Source organism: Panthera tigris, chromosome B2 (assembly GCF_018350195.1).
Source record: "Panthera tigris isolate Pti1 chromosome B2, P.tigris_Pti1_mat1.1, whole genome shotgun sequence".
Lineage (NCBI taxonomy): Eukaryota > Metazoa > Chordata > Mammalia > Carnivora > Felidae > Panthera > Panthera tigris.
The window spans coordinates 22,793,167-22,814,504 of NC_056664.1; the positions used below are offsets into that span (position 1 = coordinate 22,793,167).

The window sequence follows — 21,338 nt, forward strand, 5'->3', positions numbered from 1 at the left end:
TTGAATTCTCCTTGTGGAAAAGACTCCTTGTTCACCTATCAATCACTTCTCCTTTCTTTGGAGGCACATGGGGGACTTCCTCCTGTCTGCTCCTTGCAGTTGAGAGGGCGCTGTAACAATCTGAGCAGGTGGGGTGAGCCAAGCTGGCAATCATGCCCACTCTTCCCTCCCTGGCTGTCCCAGTAGCGGCCTAGAGGGGAAATCCCAGCTCTCAGTGTAAGAAATATGCTTTTGTCGGGTTATGTGGCAGAGACCTTCAGGTTATTTGTTACCAAAACATTAGACTGGCCAATCTCTACTGATGGATACTCTGATCAAGTGGCTTCACTCTGTGTGGGTCAGCCCCAGCAACCAGGCAGGGGTGATCTGAGGCTCCTGGTGGCCTGGTGAGCCTGCTGATGAACTGTCCAAATTCTATTTAGAATGGGGGATATTCCTTTTGTTTGCTTGTTTGTTTAACAGTTTGTGATATTGAATTCTATAAAAGTTATTCAATCTATTACATCAAGTGCTGAAAAGAAAAAAAAATGTTGACAATATCCAAATGAATATCTAGCAGTTATTTAAAAGTTATTTTCTCATATCAAGCAAAAATTAAAAGTTGAGCTCACTAAAAATAATTTTTAAGCAATTTAATTTTTGAATTACAGCTAACTCTTGAACAACATAGGTTTGAACTACATGAGTCCATTTACATACAAATGTTTTAACAAGTACAATACAGTACTATAAATGTATTTTCTCTTCCTTATGAACTTTTTAAAATGATTTAAAGTAAATGATTTTTATTCATTGTTTTTATTTTTTTCCCATTATTCATTTTGTTGGAAGAGGTTATAGATGTATATTTTTTTAATTTCTTTAAATTCAAGTTAGTTAACATATCATGTAGTATTGGTTCAGGAATAGAACTCGGTGATTCATCACTTACTTATAACACCCAGTGCTCATCCCAACAAGTGCCCTCCTTAATGACCAAGGATGGGGGGGTGTTTCTGAAAGATCCTAGTACTAATGACTCATGTAACCCACAGGCCCAGTGGGGAAACTTCACAAGGCCTCATGTCAGAAGGGTTTCCTAAGCTCCTGAAGCTTTCCTTCTTGTAAGTAAGATAGTTCTAAAGTATGCTTGGCCACAGTGTTTATTTCTTTTTTCCCTTGTTCCTCCATATCATGGGTAGCAAGAACCAGGCATCATTATTTGGCTTTAACCTCTGGTCTCTACTTTAATCCAACTCTCTCAAAGCCAGCTTTCTACATCCAGAGTTTTAACTAAAGAGCATGACACAAACCTATTGTTAAGATTCAAATTATATTGGGTGATTTTTTTTTAATTAAAAAAAAATAACTGCTGCTTTTAAGTTGAAGATGTAGCTTGATATTCGTTTCAGACTTCTCACTTTTCACACCAAACCAGAGAAGGTTCAGGGGGCTCTAATGTCACTCAGCTAAACCTCACCCTGAAATTAGATATTTGAAGTCTGCAAATGAATGTAAAACAGGTTGGGTGTGAGCACAGTATTAAAAGGATGACCTGAAACCACTTCGAAGGCGAGTCATCAACTTTAGTGGTATCTCATCATTTTGTCTTTGTTTATTCAAAGTCATACTTATTTCTCAAATGGATAATGAGCAGAGTCCTCAGAAAATATTCTTGCCTCACTTATCACGAAGTGGAAAGAGCACTGCATTGTGTACTTGATAAATATTTTTAAATTTACTGAATAAACTGGACCCAAATTTCTCATTTGTGCAACGGAGTTAGATGTCTTTTCATCTCTATAGTTTTCTGCCATGCTGGGTTAGGATTCCCTTCAGTGGCAGATGTGAACTTATCTTGGCTGGAAATCAAAGAAGGCTTTTAGTTCTCTGAGACTCTCAGACAGCCTCCTATTCTCTACCCCTCAGTCTTTCCTTTACCTCTCATACAATGCAGTTCAAAAGAAATTTCAAAACTCATTGTAATTGGTCATTTCACCCAAACATCTCTTTCTGCTTAGACATAATCACATAGTCATCTGTGTCTACCTTTACAGCCCATTAAAAATAAAGCCCTAGTGAGGTTTTAATTTGTTTTCTTTGAGTTTCTTGGTATTTTTCAAATTCTGACAATGAACGTGTTACTTTGGTAAACAGGAGAAAAGGCATTAAAATACATGAAATTGGATGACATCTCAGAAGCTGTGCTTTCCCCAAAATTATTTTTTCCTATTTCTGCTAAACTGAAAAAGCATCTAGCCGGAGAGACTTGTTCCCAAGAGAGTCTAGTTGGTTTTGCTGAAATTTTTATTACCTTTTGTTTATTAAATCATTGATATCTGTTCTCTATGGTTGGGTAAGTTTTATCTGTCAATCCAGGATGATCCACTTATATGGGCTGCATCTTGCAAATAGGGCCTAATAAATGAATGTCTTCCATACTGGATTTTTAAAAATTATTGTTTTATCATAAAAATAATATATGCTAATAGTAAAAATTCTGAATTATACAGAAGGTGGTATGAACTGAAGAGATAAAGATATCCCCAATTCTAGTCCCCTGCTGTGGAGGTAACGATTGTTAACAATCTCCTTTGTGTCTTTTTAGATATTATCTATGCACAAAAAACAGAAAATGAAATCTATACAATGCTCTTTCAACATGTCTTATTCATCTTTTCTTATTGTTGGATATAATTGTTTATAATAACAACTAGTGTTCTGTAGTATGAACATTCTAAAATTTATTTACTCAGTCTTCAATTGAGGAACAGTTTTGGTCATTATATCAAGCAGTGCAATGAACATACTGGCCCACACATCTTTAAATACCACTATTAAGATATTTATGGGATGAGTAAATTCTGGGTTAAAGAGTGAGTGTATTTTCAATACTGGTACTTATCATGAAAACTGCCTTCCAGAAGAATTATACCTATCTGTACTTCCACAAATAATGTAGATGCATAGAACCTGTTATTCAATACATTTGACAGCACTGAGTATTATCAACTTTTAGGATCTTTACCAATCTAACTACTGAAAAAGTGTTAGTCATAATTATTAATTTGTGTATTTCTCCAACCATGAGTGAGGCTGAGCACACTTTCCTATGTTTACTAGCAGTCTGTATTTCTTACTCTCACTGACTGACAAGGGCTCTTTCTTACATTAAGAAAAGTGGTCTTTTATCATGGTGTGTCAATTCTCCCTCCCCACCCATCCTCTTGTTATATGTTCTTGATCCACTTGTTGAGAAGTTTTACATTTTTATGTGGATAAATTCATCGCTCTTTTCCTTTATGGCTTCTGAGTTTTCTAGTAGGTTTATTTTTCTAAGAAAGGAAGGAATGATTCTAATTTAACCTGTATAAACCACTGAAAGTAGCTGAAGAGGCTGGCTCTATTACTAACATACAGTGCAACCTTCTGCAAATTACTCATTCTCCAAGAATTTCAATTTCCTCATCGGTAAAATTAGAAAAGCCACTACCTTCATGGATGATTGTGAAGACCAAATAAAACAATGTAAGTTGTGACTCAGTGCACTGCACACAGGGAGGATAGTAGCCTTGCTTCCCCCAGATTTCAGACACTGCCATCACTTAGCTCCAGGGCGTGAGTGCTAGCTAGTTCAGTGGTGAATTCACATTTCCCTGGGAATCCCAGCACACCAACCAGGAGCTCAGCTCCTGGTTTGCTGTGGTAATGCACGATACATTCTTAGCACGGTTCTTAGAGCACCCTGGGATCTAAAAGCTTTTGATTATTTTTGGGATCTATGCTCACCAAAATGGCTCAGGGCACACAAATGCCAGTGACGACTGCGGGGGCACACAAACCCCAGTGATGACTACACAGTTACACAGCTTTTGAGTAAGAGTGACGTCTTTACCTTACTTTTCATGAGAATGAAGGGAGGAAATTGCTCCAGAGCAAAGAACAGAATTGAAACAAGAAATTAAAAAGTATAAATGCCATTACATGGCATTTCCCATTCTCTTTTTTCATTAAAGGAGAATTCATAAGCACCACACAGGTTGACAGTCCTCTTTACAATAGGAAGAGAGACACGTATGTACATCTAATTGACAGTCTATTCTGCACCTTCACACTCGGCCTCTTATCTGATTTTATTTATTATGGCTACATAGATCAAGAAGACCAAATATTTCTTCAGAGAACTCAATTATTTAATAAACTTCTCACTTAAATGAATATCAAATCCCAAGCAATTTTTATTAGAAGGAATTTATTTATTTATTTATTTATTTTTAATTTTTTTTTTTCAACGTTTTTTATTTATTTTTGGGACAGAGAGAGACAGAGCATGAACGGGGGAGGGGCAGAGAGAGAGGGAGACACAGAATCGGAAACAGGCTACAGGCTCCGAGCCATCGGCCCAGAGCCTGACGCGGGGCTCGAACTCACGGACCGCGAGATCGTGACCTGGCTGAAGTCGGAGGCTTAACCGACTGCGCCACCCAGGCGCCCCTGGAATTTATTTTTCCTACACACTCCAAGCACTGTAACATCAGGGTTATTCAAGCAAGAAGCGAACCTAGTTGTCATGACCTAATTGTTCAGAGAGGCAGTTGCTCTTTTGGCTCAATTTCAAGTTTTAAGTATCTAGAAAATACATGTGTTGGGTATCTATTGTTAACTGAGCACTCAGAGCTACTGTTCTAGTACCAGGCCCACCAACACTGATCTTAGCATCTGCAATAAGAACTCCAGGATTAGTCACATTCTATAAACACATTTTAGCCAGAGAACTCCATTATTCATTTTTTACAGAAATCTGTGCACGGAATATAGCACCATCATTTTCTCAAAGGTGGCAGCAATGATATCGTCCATGCTACATGTGCTTCCTCCAATGTGACCTTGATAGTTCTTTCTTTGAGAGGTGCAAGCTGTGTTCTCTCCTCTTGGAAACAAATGGATTCTATGACTGTTTCCACTAACAGAGGCCAGCAGAAGTGAGCCTATGTGACTTCTGAGGCTAGGTCACAAAAACAGCTACCATATATAAGGAGTTTAAAGGTCCAGAGATGACAATGGTGAGGAAGCTCAGGCCATGTGGAGAGGGCCAGGTGTTCTCCAGCCCAAATCCCATCAAGTCCTAGCCAAGGCCTACTGCCAGTCTCGAGGATTCCACCCTGCCATCAAGCCACTCCCAGTCTTTGAACCTTCAAAGGATTGCAGCACAGAGACAAGGATTTGTGCACTTAATACAGTCAGTGCCACAAAGTTTTGGGGCAGTTTGTTACACAGCAATAAATAACTAGATCTTTATCCTAGGTTTACTTGAAAACAGGCTATCTTGCAACTGCTGAGGATAAATGATTCCCCAAAGCACTGCAAAACTTCTGCAGGAACAATGTGAACAGATTAGCCACCCTGCCCATTAATATCCTGCTAAACAGCCCTGTGTCGGGAAGCAGTCATTCATCTGTTACTCTCTGTAACAGCCAAACGATGGATTCCCCATAAGTCATCAGGCTGCTCTAAGATTAGTGGTGAAGGGGTAAATCTGGAGAGGGTCTTCCAAAATGAAAATAAAATATTTAGACCATCTTGCAAGTTGCTCTTCAGATGCTGCATTTTTCTCTTTCATCGGTTCCAGCTGACAACAGTTGACAGCTGCTTCTGTGGCTGTTTAAGCCGAAAACCATTTATCCTGAGAACATAAAGACGAATGCCAGACTGGATCTGATATATGTAAAAGTAAACTCATAGGATGGTATCGTGTCCAAAGAACACATTAATAACATTGTTATTATTAATATTTATTTTGCAAAGTAGATGAAATATGAATTCTCTGATCCAGGGTATAAAATAAACTCTGGATGGGAAACAGGAAATACAGTATTGATTAACCTGAATTTATAAGGATCCTCTGCAGGTGGCAAAAAATCGGGGAAGGTAGAATAAAGAGCTTCATCCCCGTGAAACCTGGCATGGTTGGTAGCAATTGGTAGACCTGGTGACAGTACCACTGACTTGGTGTTTATGACATGTTTAAACAACTGGACCATCATACAAGGCAAGAATGCAAAATAGCCACAGACACATCCCACCCCACATGTTCATACGGCATAAACTCAACATATTGGTATACATACATTTTCACATTAGCATCCATTACAGTAGATTTTGGGGATTACGTTATATATAATTTAGCATTCCCCTGCCTACTGATGGTTAGCAGTAAACAGATTAAACTTTCTAACCATTAAGCATTATATTTTTTTAAGCCTGCTAGCTTCTGCATATCTATTTTACTTCCATCTAAGGTTTAAAAAAATCTAATTATCAAGGTAGATTCTGAACAAGACTTCAGTGCCCAGCTCGGGGTGTGGTGAAGAGTGTTTAGCTAAGCCTTCAATGGAAAGAAGAAAAAAACTTGAGGCCAAAAGAGTTTACATGGCTTGCCAAAGGGCATACCAATGGCTGGTTATTATTTTAAAAGATGAAGCTGAGATCAATTTTCAACAGCATAAAAGGTTCATGGAAACAAAGCCTGTTATCACCAACAATATGAAACTTGCCTAATTTCTGTGGACATCTTCTGAGCATCCACGACAGCCCAGGAGCTATGCTCGGTGACATAAGACAAACAGAATAACCTCCCTGTTCCTCCCAGTCTTCCTTAGGCAGGCTTCCAGATGCTATAAATTCAGCTCAGGTGTCATTTTCACCATTTTCCAGGGGAGTCCTGAGCTCGTAGAAAGTGATCTTAATATGTAGTGAGTGGTGCCATAGGAAGTGTATTCTAAAGTTCTTAAATCTAGTTAATAGCATTTAAAAATATAGTCTCTATGCTTCTCTATTCTTAAGAAAACTGAAGAAGGTTTTCACACCTGAAAATATGGGAAAATACTGTCAAGGCAATGAGACTTCTACAGGATATAAGAGACCCACGATAAGCCTCACCTGGGAAGCCTTTGAACATGACCTCATGGTGATCCCAAGCATGACCTAGAGAGGCCAGTCCGTGAGCTCCTCTCATCCTCATGTGTGCCATAACCGAAATCTCTGATGCTTTATTCACGACAGGCAGAATCTAAAATGCCCTTTCCAGTCCAGAGAGTCTCTCCAGCTTAAATCGCTCCCCCAAACTAAATTCTCCCTGCTTTCTGTACGGGAGAGTCAGGCTACTGGAAATGTCATTCTTCACTCAGTACTCACACATCAAGGTCAGCTACCTCCAGATTAAAGCTACCCCGTTACAATAGTGGCTTTCAGGATGTCTCAAACAGGCCTGCCTGTTTACCTCTAGTTTTACAATCTGGGCTGCTTGGAAAGGTTGGACAGAAAGTTCTGAAGCCAGCTGTTGGGTGTATAAATCCATATCAGTTCAATACTACGGTCTGGGGCACAGAACCGGAGAGGCTCACAGGAAACCGAGGGGGAACTCAGCTTCTGTACCTGGCTCACAAATAATGAATCTTTTATGCAAAAGCAATTACATATACGAGGAAAAAAAACTTTCCTTGAAATGGCAGAAGTGAAAAAAAAACTATTGATTGGTTTTGTCCCCAAACAATAGGATCATTTCCCCTTTGCTTTCAGCCCACATTCTGGATGGCTCTGCCTTTGTCCTCAGCTGGCTGTGAGGTGCCTCCTGAGCTAGCCAGCTCCTGACCTCCAAGGACTGTCCCCCATGCTTCTGCGCACACTTAATGTCATTTGAATTGAGCTCCTCACCGTCATCAGTCTCCGTGAACCCCACAGTGTTTCAGGTGAAGGATTCTGAGTTTCAACACTTCAAGAAGAGAAATTATAAAAGGAAATTGTTCTCTGGCTCTGCTTACTTTTTTTTTATTTGCTTAACATTTCCCCCCTAGCTGGTGAGCGTGCAATTCGAGTGACTTTAGAGCTAAGTTTAAACAGAATACTAGGAGTCAAAGAAACCTGTCTTTTTTGTTTTAAAGTTTTTATTTACTTGAGAGGGGAGGGGGAGGGGCAGAGAGAGAGAGATGGGAGAGAGAGACTCCCAAGCAGGCTCTGCACAGTGTGGAGCCCAGTGAAGGGCTCAATCCCATGAATGATGAGACCATGATCTGAACCAAAATCAAGAGTCAGACGCCTGACTGAGCCACCCAGGTGCCCCAAGAAACCTGTCTTATTATTAGAGCCTTTAACAGACGTAATAGAATCAGGCTCCTGTTAGCAAGAAAACACCTAACGGTTTAGATTAGCTCCCTCAATTGTCCTTTCAAATCCTATTCCACCTCTCCATCCACTATAGAAGATGCCATCTTGAAGTGACAGGTACTGGGACTTCTCAAGATGCTACTTAAGAGGGAGAAAGTAGTTTGCTGATTAGGACCATTAAGCAGTGCTTGGAGGGGAGAAGTCAGCTTCTTGTTGTGGCTTCTCATTTATATGGCTGGCTTAATCTAGGGTAAGGCTCCTGGAAATGGCCCTTGGAAACAAACACAGGTGGGTCGTGAGAATGAAAAGCAACCAACTACCTCAGTTAGCAAGAGTCCTCAGAGAACAGAATGCAAATTTAATTTTTTACTCAGGGATACATTAGAATATGCTTTTGTTTCACTCTTGAAGCGGATCTTGCTAAGTCATTTGTTTTGAGGACGAGTGCACAGTGTTTGCATGTGATGGGGGTGCAGCAGGTGCTGGGCGACAGGCCAGAGGTGAATCAGTGGGCTTTTTTAAAAGTCAGCAAATCAGGGGCAATCCTCTGTTGACCTGTGCTTTCATGCATGCTCTGGGTCATGATTCTAAACAGGAATGCTAATATATACAAGTGTGTAGGTAACAAGAATGACACCATTATGTATCTGTATCGGACTTTAGTTTACAAAACTCTGAAAGGCAGATATACAGAAAACTGTAATTCTGAGAAGTGAAATGATGTGTCCTAGATGAAACTTCTGTTTTATAGCAGAGGCAGACCAAACTCAGGTTTCTGGGCTCCTAAGCTGGAAGTCTCTCCATTGGCCCATGAAACCCTTTTCCTACCCTTGAAGATACAGCCATAGAACTCTGGGAATTAGCAGCATATTCCAGACTGACCTAGATCAGATCTAAGTAATCTTTTCACTAGGAAATAACAGAAATTGGGGTGCCTGGGTGGCTCAGTTGGTTAAGTGTCCAACTTCAGCTCAGGTCATGATCTCATGGTTTGTGGGTTCGAGCCCCACGTCAGGCTCTCTGCTGACAGCTCAGAGCCTGGAGCCTGCTTTGGATTCTATGTCTTCCTCTCTCTCTGCCCCTCCCCTGCTTGTGCGCTCTCTCTCTCTCTCTCTCTCTGTCAAAAATATATAAACATAAAAAAAAAAAAATAACAGACCCTACTGTTCCTCCCTCCTAGCACATCATCACCATTCACCTGGTGACTCAATCCTAAACCTAGGAGACATCCTTGTGTCCTGACTCTTCCTCGTGTCCCATGTGCTCTGCCTTCATAACAGGCCTTCCCTCCATGCCTATGCCAGCCTCCCATGCCAAACTTCCTTCACCTTTCATCTGGACTGCTAACCCACCAGCAGCTCGTCCTCTGTTTCTCCTCCACCTGACAGTCCATTCTCTACCCAAGTAGAAACCATGCTAACACTCCTTAAAACTTGCCATCATACTTAGAAAAGTTTCCATGTTGTGGCTCACAGAGTTCCCAGGCTCACCAGCTTCTCTGACTCACTGCATCTCACAAACATACCAACCTAGTTCCTGTCTCAGGGCCTTTCCCTAACCTTTTCCCTCCACCTCCTCCAGACTTGGCCTGGCTGCTCTTTCACTTCCCTGTTTTCTCAGGGGGATCTTCCCTGACTCTCCTGAAAATAAGCTACTGCTTTCTGCTTCACTGTCTCTGTACTCTACTGTCATTCACTGCACATATCACTACTTGAAATCACACTGCCAATGAACTTATTTCCTGTCCTTCCCAATAGCCCAGAAGCCCCTTGAGGACAGAGCCCTGTTGTCTTGGTCCCTGTGTATTGCCCACACCTGAACAGAACCTGGCACCCATCTGCTGAGTGTGTGTGTGAAAGAATAACATGCAGCAGATGGGAGAAAGGCCATATCTGGCTCCCTGAGGACTCAACAGATATATTATAGTCCAGCAGCATAAGCTTTTCCTGGATCCAGTGTGGAAAAGAATGGTATATTAAGGGTACCCTTTATGCAATCAATAGTGCCCACAGTAACATCTACAAAGATGAATTCCACCACACTACTTTACATTTCTTTAGAAACTGCATTACATTAATATATTATATTATATTATATTATATTATATTATATTATATTATATTATATTATATTATTATACTATACTAATATTATATTATATTATATTATATTATATTATATTATATTATATTATACCATATTATATTATTAAATATTATAGAACTAAATTTTAACAATAGACAGGACAGGACACCTGGGTGGCTCAGTCAGTTGAGTGTCTGACTCGTGATTTCAGTTCAGGTCAAGACCTCACGGTTCATGGGTTCGAACCTCGCATCGGGCTCTGCGCTGACAGTGCTTAGTCTGCTTGGGATTCTCTCTCTCTCTCTCTGCCCCTCCCCTGCTCTCTCTGTCTCAAAATAAGTAAATATTAAAATAAAAATAGACATGGCTAGCATGGTGTCAGGCATATGGTGAGTGCCCAGTAAACACACATTGCTGAATTTTAAAAATTTCTACCATCTGCCATCAAATTAATTATTTTCATTTCCTCATGTTTCCTCTATCCCTTTCAAAATACAAGTATATACTTTTACATTGTCGTAACCACATATAGGTATTGATTTGTTTCCTATTTTACATTTTTTAACACTTTTTTGATGTTGCAACCCAGTCTTTGTAATTTTTAACAACTATGTAATATTCCATCAAGGTGCCGTGCTATATAACTCACCTCGCCTCTTTGGGGCATTTGGCCACTGAGTTCACTGAAAGTAAAAACACCACATAAATTGAGGTAGGATCAGAAGTTCAGCAGAACCAAACCCACATTCTGACCAGGGCAGAGAATCAACCCAACTGCATGATGTCTGTCACAGAGCAGCCCAAATTCTCTCTATTGCATCAGTTTATTGGAACAAACTGTAGATTGTCGTCAGAAAGCTCCAAATCACTGCACAAATTATTTATGAAAGAATGACTTCAACCATTGGCCAAGTGTAGCCAGACTCAGGAAAAGGCACCAGAGGAGGAAGAGGACGGAAGAGGCAGCAGCTGTAAGGGAGCTGGAAAGACTTTAATACAGGCGCCAGTCAGAGCCTATTTTATTCCTCTGCTCTCTTGAGAAAACAGTCAGCAGTTTGTTAGGGGATGAATCAGTCAGAGTCAGAGGGGGAAGAAAGGGCTTGTATATCTTGAGGATTATTGTTAAAATGCTCGATAAGTGGCTGTAAAGTTATGCGGTTTTCTTCTTTTTCTTCTTTAAACATTTCCCCCTCTTGGTGTATAGGCGAAATAGTCATTGGCAAGAACTTGGGGAACATGGAAAAGTATGAAGAAGAAAGTAAAAATCCCCTGTAGTCCTGTGAGCTGGACTGGCCACTGTGACACGTGTGCTTGTCGTGCTCTCCCTTACGGATACATCAATCCACATAAAAGTAGAATTACAACACCTAGCCTACTCTTTACCTTTAAACCTACTATATTGTGAACCTTTTGTTCAATGTCTCTAACAATTATTTAAAGTAACACAGTGTTGAATATGTGCAAAATAGTTCTTTGTGTTCAGATGAGGAAAACAGAATTGATTTGTTTCTCCGTGGGTAACATACAGGTTGTTCCCAAATTTTCTTATAAATAATAATGCAGAACTCTTTGAATTCTTCTCAAATAAATTCCTTAGGGCAGTTTTTTTTTTTTATTTTGTTTGGTTTTGGTTCTTTTTAAACTGAAGTATAGTTAATACAATGTTACATTAGTTTCAGGCGGATCTATGAGTACCTGCTGAATTTTCTAGAAGAAGTATAATAAAAAGACAACAATCAATCATCTTCCACACCAGCTGTCTGTGGTGATGATGGCAGAAAGACGGGACAGGGAAATGAACCAGAGAGTAGCTATGTGAGAAATACAGGGAGTACTGCTTTGGTTTTTAACTCTGGTTTACCATAATTCTCATTTACCACTTTCATTAGGTCTTACCTCTATTGTTGATAGAGATATCTACCCTAAATCCTTCTCTCTGTGACACTGTGGATAAACAATGGTGGGGGATAACTGGACCTGCTAGTGGTTTGGATGACTACATAACCCATGGCTACTTTTACCATTAGAATTACAGTCTTGTTTGCCTGGTTATGAGTCTTCCTGTCGGAAGGGCACCTTTTCTTAAGGTTGTGGACTGAAATACAACTTTGCCTACATTTACGCCATGTCCAAGAGCACGCAAGTGTGCTGACCATGCAGCTGTTTCTCATGACCTCACTCAGTCTCAGCATCTGAGCTACACTGTAATGGTAGCCACTGGACTTGGTTGAAATCAAAATTTCATTAAGTAGCAGAAAGATACAATTGCTGTTAACTTACACCCAGATGCAGCTATTTCCACATTGGGTTTAAAGATAAAATTCTGCTACAGAGGGAGAAGAAGACTGTAGTTTGGGAAAACACTTTAATCAACTTATTATTATTCATATTATTATTATTATTATCATCATCAAGAACAGGGAAGATGAAACAGAGGAAGCTAAACCACTCTAGTAGTTAAGTAAAAGGATATCCACATAAGGGGTTGTAATGAAAGAAACCGATTTGTGGAAGCTTCCTTGGGTCAGGCCAAAGAGATGGGAGTTTAGGAAAGAGCAGGCACTAGGGAGAAGCCAGGAAATAATAAATTTCCTCTAAAGAGACAGCTGCTTCCTGGTGTTACTCCAGAAACAAGACAAGAGATGGCCAGTAAGTGATTCACTGTGGTGACAAATCACTGATTGACTGTCACAACTGTGATGCAGAAATTCAGTTTTAGTTTCCTCTCCATTATTTCCAATCTCTTATAAGTCACTGCACCACTTAGGGTATCCTGAGGACTTAAAAGGAGGTGCAGTGATCAATGTCGTGAAGCCAACAACCTGTGGAGTGTTGCCAAGACCGTAGGGGTGCTGGAGAAAAGAGCCAGAAACAAGAGCTAGAGGAGGGCATAATTATCCTCATGAGATCTGCAGAAACTCCACAGGGCATGATGGTTGCATACAGCTGAATATTTTTGTTTGGATTTTAAAGGAAAGGGTAAGAGAAGGCTTGCGACCTGAGGGCATATTTGGTTATAACCAGAGGCTGGTGATCACTCATTTTGAGGACCTAGTTTTAATGTCTTGCAGATATGGTCTCTAAAGATATAGAGGGTATCAACCCTAAGAAAGTATAGCCTGAAGGAAATGTTAGAAAGTAAAAGGCTTGCTTTCTCCTCTTTGTTTTCTGGCTTTCAACAGAAGGTCAGGTGCAGCATATCATCCTTCACCAGCAAGAAAATCTGAGACAATTTCCTAAGGACAGGCCTCTGGCAGGATGTTCCTGGAGCTTAGTTTACTATTCCAGCCACAGATCAATGTGTTTTAGACATTCCTTCTGATCCAAGGGGCACCACTTTTGGGTCAAGACAAGATTGCAGGCTAATTCATTAGGATATCAGAGAGACAATGGACAAAATTCAAGAAAACACACAGCAGATACCTTTGCATCCTGTCCTCTGCTAGAACTTTCAGGGGAGTCCTTGGGAAATTTAGAGGGCTCACTCTAAAACTTTGAGGAATGAGGGGCTGAAAACTGAAAATGAATTATTTAAAATATCCTCTTTGTAATTCACAGACTTTAATGTGCACATATCAGGATACATTCCTCCTAGCTTACATATCACCTAGCTAAGGTACACCCTTCTTTGGCATTTCTAGAGGATGTAGGAATGAGACATGTTTGGAGCTCCAGAGGCTATCAGACAGCAGAAACAGTGCCCAAGAAGCCCTTGAGCTACTAAAGGATGGCTGGGTATGAAATGAGGTGAATCTCCTCCCTCGAACATTATTTATTTAGATATTAAGAGGCTATCTCCAGTGGTGGCTCAGGGTACACAATCTATAGCATAGATTGTAAGTATAAGTGTCTTCTCTGATGTGGATTTAGTACCTTTAAAGGACATAAGTCCTAGGTGGCTGACCCCTGCCAGCAGTTACCTTACTATAGGATGGGCTTCTATCGGGTTGTGAGAACCTTCCCAAGGCATCAGTCTCAGCTTTTCTAGATCCCTTACCTGCCCCCAAGTCTACAAAGGATGGTGACCTTCAAGAATTGATGGAAGTGTTCTTGGGGCACCTGGGTGGCTCAGTTGATTGTCTGACTTTGGCTCAGGTCATGATCTTGTGGTATGTGGGCTTGAGCCCTGCCTTGGGCTCTGTGCTGACAGCTCAGAGCCTGGAGCCTACTTTGGATTCTGTGTCTCCCTCTCTCTTTCTGCACCTTCCCAGCTCATGCTCTGTATCTCTCTCTCTCAAAAATAAACATTAAAATTTTTTTTAAAGAATTGATGGAAGTATTCTTTAAACCATATACATCTACCATATCTACAAAATAGTTTCTTTCTGTTGGTAAGTAATCTATCTTAGATCTCCAAGAAATTGGGTTGGGTATGTAAGACAGGTGTCAGAGGCACACTTAGGGACTGTTTCTTTGAGGAAAAGATTTTTGATACCCAGTTTGTCAATTTTTATTCAACTTGTCTGAAAGGATATTGTCAACTTCCCTCATGAAATTTCTCTTGTAGAGTTCCCCATTTAACCCATTGCCACTCTTGTTCTCCCTTTTGTTCAGCCCAAGCCCTAGAGGCATCGACCACTTATTTTTCTTACTTCTACCTCTATGTATTTCACATCCATCTATTGTTTGCAATTTTCATTATTATCAGTTGAACCCATATTCTCATTGGTGTCCCTTGAATGAACTGTTTGCTTGACAGACTGATTCATTCACTCATTCATTCTACACCCATTTTCTAAGTGCCTCTTTTGTGTTGGGCACAAGATAGAATTCCTGCCTTCAGGAATTTCACCACCAAGTGGATGAAACAGACACGTAGACATTTCAAACAAGTGCAAAGCAAAACCAGAAGTGTTAGAAATGTATATACACACTCAGGGCACCTGATGGCTCAGTCGGTTAAGCGTCCAACTCTTGCTTTTGGCTCTGGTCATGATCTTGCAGTTTGTGAGTTCAAGCCCGACACTGGGTTCTGTGCTGACAGTGCAGAGCCTGCTTGGGATTCTCTGTCTCCTGCTCTCTGTCCCTCCCCAACTTGCTCTCTATCTCTCTCTCAAAACAAATAAATAAATAAACATTAAAAAAAAAAAGAATACACAATCATACACAAGCACACGGGAGAAGGAACAATGACCCTGGGCTTTGGCGACAGTCCCTTGCTTGTCCCTCTTCCAGGGGTGGGTGCCTACTCTTCTCTGTCCTACTCACTGAAGCCAGGTTAATTTCCCAAAGCAGTGTTGCCAGGCCAATATTCCTAACAGGGATTCATCTAGCACCTGCAGGACTTCCTCACACACACATGGACTGATTATCAAAGGCACCTGCCTATGTCTTTTTGCTGTGGCTCTAATTGTTAGAAAGTCTTTGGAATATATCACCTAACTACTCTGTTGTTAGAGAAGTCTGGCTAATGGAATTTTATTATGTTGGCCCATTGCCAAGTTCTTAACAGATACTATGGTGTAAAGGGGCAAAGGTGGGAAGAAAGAACTTGTTGAAAGAGAGTTAGAAGAAGGAAATGTAAGAAAGCTGAACACAAATGTTAGCTACTTTACGACTGTCTTACGGACCAGTCCTTTTTAGTTATGGTGACTTTGATTATCAGCGTTTGCACCATGTTCATAAAAAAAAAAAAAAAAAGATACATGGTTTTATAAGAGTATCTTTTGATTCACAAATATAAATTATATGAAATTAATCATCTTCGGTTATGCATTTCAAATGTTTTTTTAACTAAAAGAATATCCGCTCATGAAACTAATGAGCAACAATCTCGACGTGTGGGCACTTTAAATATACATATGCCTTTGAATTTGAGATAGATTTTTAAAGATCTATTTTGGTCACTGTTAAAGTAAAGCAGGGCAAAGTAATTCTTTCCAACAGTAATAACCACCTCTTGGTTGTTCCAGGAATGACTATGCTCTGTGGATTTCTCAAATGGAATTTTCTTTGTACTAGGCAAATATTGAGACAACATTTAAGTTGGCTCGAGTCTGTCTATATTGACTTCAGGAAGCAGCAAATATCATGGGACAATACAAGGGTGAGAGAGGGAATCTTGCAGTCATTACCACCAAGGCAAGATGAAGCATACATTCACAGAAAGTTGACCATAAGGATTTTTTCTCACTAATATAGTATAAAAGCACAGACTAAGTCCTATTAAGTTTGGGAGAGTTTAATAGATATAAACAAAATGAGACTTTTGCATGCAGAAATATGGCTCCATCTACAATTTTCTAAACTGCTTTGATCTTTGTATAAAATCCTATTTGAATCATTTAATGTATTATCACAAGGCACATGGCATACATCCTACCTTAATGTGACACCATAAATGTCCTTATGGCTAGCTGTGCTCCCTGAATCCTTTTATGAGGATGTTATTGAGAATTTAAGCAGATCCTAAACTAGGACACCAGATTCATGTGCAATAAAATATACTGTTAGTCTCATGATTTAAAAATGGAAGATTATATAAATGCGTATTTCTGGATATATAGCTGGCCTAATGTGTATGATATTACATTTGTATTTAACAAATACAAAGTCCAGTTGAATTAATGAGGGCCTAATAGAATGAAGGAGAGAAAAAGACGAATCAAATAAAGAACTCATCAATAATAGACGAGTATAGACACCCCTCATTCAACTAATGTTCCATTCAAGTGACTTTCCTTGATTAGTGAGGCTAGCATCTTTACGTATCATTTAGAAAATCTTCCTACATACTTAAATGGAGTGTGTTAATTAAACTTTTCTGTAGCAAACTTCAGTCAGGTTGTTTGGACTGCTTTTATTAGTTTTATATGAGCCTAACCAAATTGAATAGACTTTATTTTAATTTATACTTTAAATGCCTTCTTCATTCAATAAAAAAAGTGAAATTTCCCTTAGGTGGGAGAAAAAGGATGATTTTTGCCATAGTTTCAATGTAGCATATGCCACAATTATCATCAAGATGTTGTTCAATATGTGGAGAAGGTGATTAAGAAAACATGTTCTGTGACACAGAAAAGAAAATGAAATTTAACTTCCTGCCGGATATGTTAACCAATGGAAAACATGAGGAAAACAATGTTCTTCTGTAGGGTATTTATGTATTTGTCCTGGTTTGTGTTCTTTATCTGTAAACTTATAAGAACAGATACTACACTTGATCTTAGTCAAAAGGCCGAGAAGTGATTGTGTTCTTTATCTCTAAACTGTTCACTCTGTTTTGGTGAAGATTAGCTCTTCTTGTAATGTTTTCTAATTTTCTAAGTTACTCTTTCTAACGTTTCTAAGTTACTCTTGTAAAATAAACGAAACTTGGAAGCACAACTCCAAAATCAAGATATACTGTTTAATTACCGGGTGATGTTCTTACTACACTTCCCCTATGACTTACCCTAATTTAATAGGTCTCTTCAACATTATAGGTGGTACAAGTGGAATGGCAGGTGACATATTTTGTGACTAAACAGTTACTGTAGACAATATTATACAGATAACAAGACACATGCACACAGGTTGCATATGGCTTTATGACTTCAGCAATTCTGCTAGGTTTTCAATGAAAAGGAGTATATTTTCTCTGTTTCCTAGAATCTCATGTCATTCCTTTCCAGAACCTCTTCCTTTGAAGAGAGCCATGTAGACTGGGGACACATGGTGACTAAATCCTTGTGCTGAGAACACACGTGCCATTACCAGTTACTTATTACCCACTACATGTCATCTATCTATTCATCCACCCATCTACCTACCTACCTACCTACCTACCTACCTACCTACCAATCTATGTGTTTGTGTCTGCAAACGTGCTATAGTTTTTACTGACTCAATAGGTGAATATATGCAAGCTTATCCATACCTTCTTCACCAAATATTTATTGACCATGTTGTGCCAGATACTGTGCTTTTTATTTCGTTTCTCCCTAAAAAAATGCAGATTAGAAAATATTTTAGTTACCCATAATAATTGGGAAATATTAGGTAAAAAGTACAGAATAGAAGTAGTAAAAAGAAAACTAAGCTCTGGCCTTAGCCCTGCCACTACCCACTTCTTGGGACTTTGGACATTTCCCTCTGACTGTGTTGGTCTTAACTTTTTCATTTGTATAATGAAGGAACAGGACCAGACAATCTTTCAAAAATCTCCCTGAGTACAAAATGTCAGAGTTCCAAATATGGAAGTATTTTATACTTTATAACGTTGAAAACGGGCTAAAATAGTGCTTCTCCCAGAAGAACAACGACATTGATCTTATTTAGGTTACAAGCATTCCAATGTGAGAAAAAGGCAAATATCGTGCTTCTAACCCCTGCTTAAGAATCTGAGCCCAGGCAAAAAGAAATTGGGCATTCACAGAACTGTTGAACAAAACAAGTATGAATGACTGTAAACATTTCATAAATTTCACGTGCCATAAAATATAACAGTCAAATCAGTACCCCTTGTCTATAGTTGCTCGGTAAGTGGAGGATGAGGATAGAAACAAGATTTCCCAGCCTATTGCTTCAGGGTATTTGAACATCTTCCAGGGGCCAAGCATCAGTGTCCCCTGTAGTTGGGCCAATTGGAACTAACATCTGACCATCAGGGTCTTCTCTTAATCCAGATATCAAACACAAAAGGAAGTGGCCTTTAGGAGAATATTTACAAATGGAGAAAGTTTGGGCTGTTACCAGTTTGGGCCAGTAGATACAAAGAAAATAAGTGGTGTGAATCTGTCAACATGCAACATTTCTCTGATTTGTGACACCGGCTTTCCCATTTCTTTCTTTTATTTTTTTTTGAAGAGTAGGCACCAACTGAAAATAGTCATTTTTAAAATGACAAAAAAAAAAAAAAAGAGGACAAACAGTTTCTAAGTCAGTGCTGGAATATAATATATACATGAATCTTTGGCTGGGCCAAAAAACTTGGCAAGTCTTCAACATTTTGGTTAGCATTTGGTTGACTTAAAAAGTTATATGGTTAATTCATATAAATTATATAAAAATGAAGATAAATAAATATGTAAGCAAAATTAAAGGATACTATAATCCTACCATCCAGACACAAGCAGTTGACATCTTGTATAGTCTTCTAGTCTTCTGCAATGTATACACACATTATACACATTATGTCTGTATTTATATTCATCTATAAATCCATGCCATCCTGCAGGCATATCTAGGTGTCCAAAGAGCTCTGGAGATGACGATGTTGGCACACCTGTGTGTGTGTACATCTGTGTCCTAAGGCACCCCATTTCGGAAGCTTTGCTCTACACTCTCCATAAATTTGACGTTATCTGAAACCAGCACTGCAGCGAAGCAGTAGCTTGATTTCTTGGAAAGCACCCACGATTATTATATCTGCCCCTCACTTCAAAAGAGCTGGCACAAGTCCAGTTAGCATAAATTTGGCTAAATTCTACACCAGTGTTGGAGAGCACAGAATTCTTTACTGTCCAAGTCCCACTTTTAGAATAAAGCCATTGTTGAGGCACCTGGGTGGCTCAGTCAGTTAAGCGTCCGACTTCAGCTCAGGTCATGATCTCGCGCTCCGTGAGTTCGAGCCCCACGTTGGGTTCTGTGCTGACAGCTTGGAGCCTGGAGCCTGCTTCTGATTCTGTGTCTTCCTCTCTCTCTGCCCCTCCCCTGCTGATGCTCTGTCTCTCCCACTCTCAAAAAATGAATAAATGTTAAAAAAATTTTTTTTAAATAAAGCCATTGTAACTGTGTCCTTACTGACATGTCTCTCCTCTCCCTCCTCTGGACATTGCACCAGGGTGGACGGGCCCAAATCTGTGTCCTGAGATGGGCATGGAGGAATGGTGTGCTGAGTCCTGAGCACAGAGGGAGGCAAGCAGGTACTATAGGTAGTACCCGTGCACTTCAGTTCCTCAAGCATGACTGACCTCATGCCAGGCACCATGCACGAGTACAAGATGAGGCTTTCGCCCTCAATGTACAAAGCTGGTTTGAAGCAGACACATATATTGTTAGAATCAACATGGGAAGTACAAGCTGCTGCTGTCACTGGTTTATGTTTCCTCAAGTTCCTTTAGGGTAGGGACACATCTATTCAGTCTATTTTGTCTCTTCTCAATGGGAAGCACAGTTTGGGGCACAAAGAAGGTGCTGGAACACTTGGCTGGTAGACTGACTTAGTATTGAGCTGCAGTGGTAGATGTGATAAACTTCCTGCCCAGTTATAGTCTCCATAGGTCTTTAGTTATGCTAATTACCCATGTTTTGCCCTAACTGGCTAGGGATTCTGTATGTCACAGCGGGAGGGCACAGAGGGTGCATTCATGGCAGTGGCTTGTGTCATCCCATTACTATCACCATGCAAAGGTGTTTCTACTCCAAAGGCAAAACATGGTGTTGCCAAATTCCAAAAACAGAAAGGAACACATGTCGTCAGTGGCAACCAAACTTCGTTTCTGTCATGAATCACTGTGGCCTCATTCTGACAGGTCCAGTTGCAACCTAGCCCCGGATCACACCAAGTAGTGACTCAGCTACATTGAGACTTCAGATGCTATTTTTAAGGAGGGGGGGGGGGTAGGGGAGGTACAGAGAAGCTATATTATGTTTTCCTGAATTTTAATAGCCTAAACTAAATCTTCAGGAAAAGTTAACTGCCCCCAAAATTATGTAACTTATACAGTTTACTTTTTATATCATAGTTTGCCCATTGAAGTCACAAATCATTCTCATGACCAAAATTGATCTGATCAAAATGGAAGAGGGAAGTTTTCAGAAGAGTCTGGGTCCAAGGAAAGCAACTGTGGTGCACAGTGGAAAGAACGCCAGCCTGAGAAGCAGAAAGCCTGGCCTTGGTACGCTTAATAGTGACATTTGGAGTGACCGGTTAGTGAGGCTGGGCCAGGTGTGCTGGGGGGAGTCTTGGGGACTGCGGGTGTGGGTGAGTGTGGTCTGCCCTGCTGGCTTTGTACTTTGGATCTGGTGAAGGAGACTGTCCTGACCCCAGTGAACCTGCCTGAGACTCCACATACTTCGATGCTGTCTTTGTGCTCTTATCTTCCCACTGAAGGGGCTCTGCTGTTTCCTAACTCTCACATAGCCACCTACTGACTCCTGTGTTCATCCACTCATCCTTCTCTGGAGTT

At 40.1% G+C, this 21,338-nt stretch overlaps 1 protein-coding gene and 1 non-coding gene across 20 annotated transcripts in view; both read right to left on the reverse strand.

Moving 5' to 3' along the window:
* FARS2 (phenylalanyl-tRNA synthetase 2, mitochondrial) overlaps window positions 1-21,338 on the reverse strand; it is a 532,053-nt gene that overhangs the window by 77,220 nt on the left and 433,495 nt on the right. Inside the window, exon 11 of one of the 19 annotated variants that reach the window (XM_042985812.1) lies at window positions 18,016-18,149. The exons of the other annotated variants lie outside the window; for them this stretch is intronic. Within the exon in view, the coding sequence (XP_042841746.1) occupies window positions 18,053-18,149 (97 nt within the window). The 3' untranslated portion in view covers window positions 18,016-18,052. Of the gene's footprint in view, window positions 1-18,015; window positions 18,150-21,338 lie in introns of those variants that run through there. 19 annotated transcript variants of the gene reach the window in all.
* On the reverse strand, window positions 17,226-17,416 carry LOC122238976. The gene has a single exon (XR_006218107.1). It is a non-coding gene; the product is annotated as a U2 spliceosomal RNA (small nuclear RNA).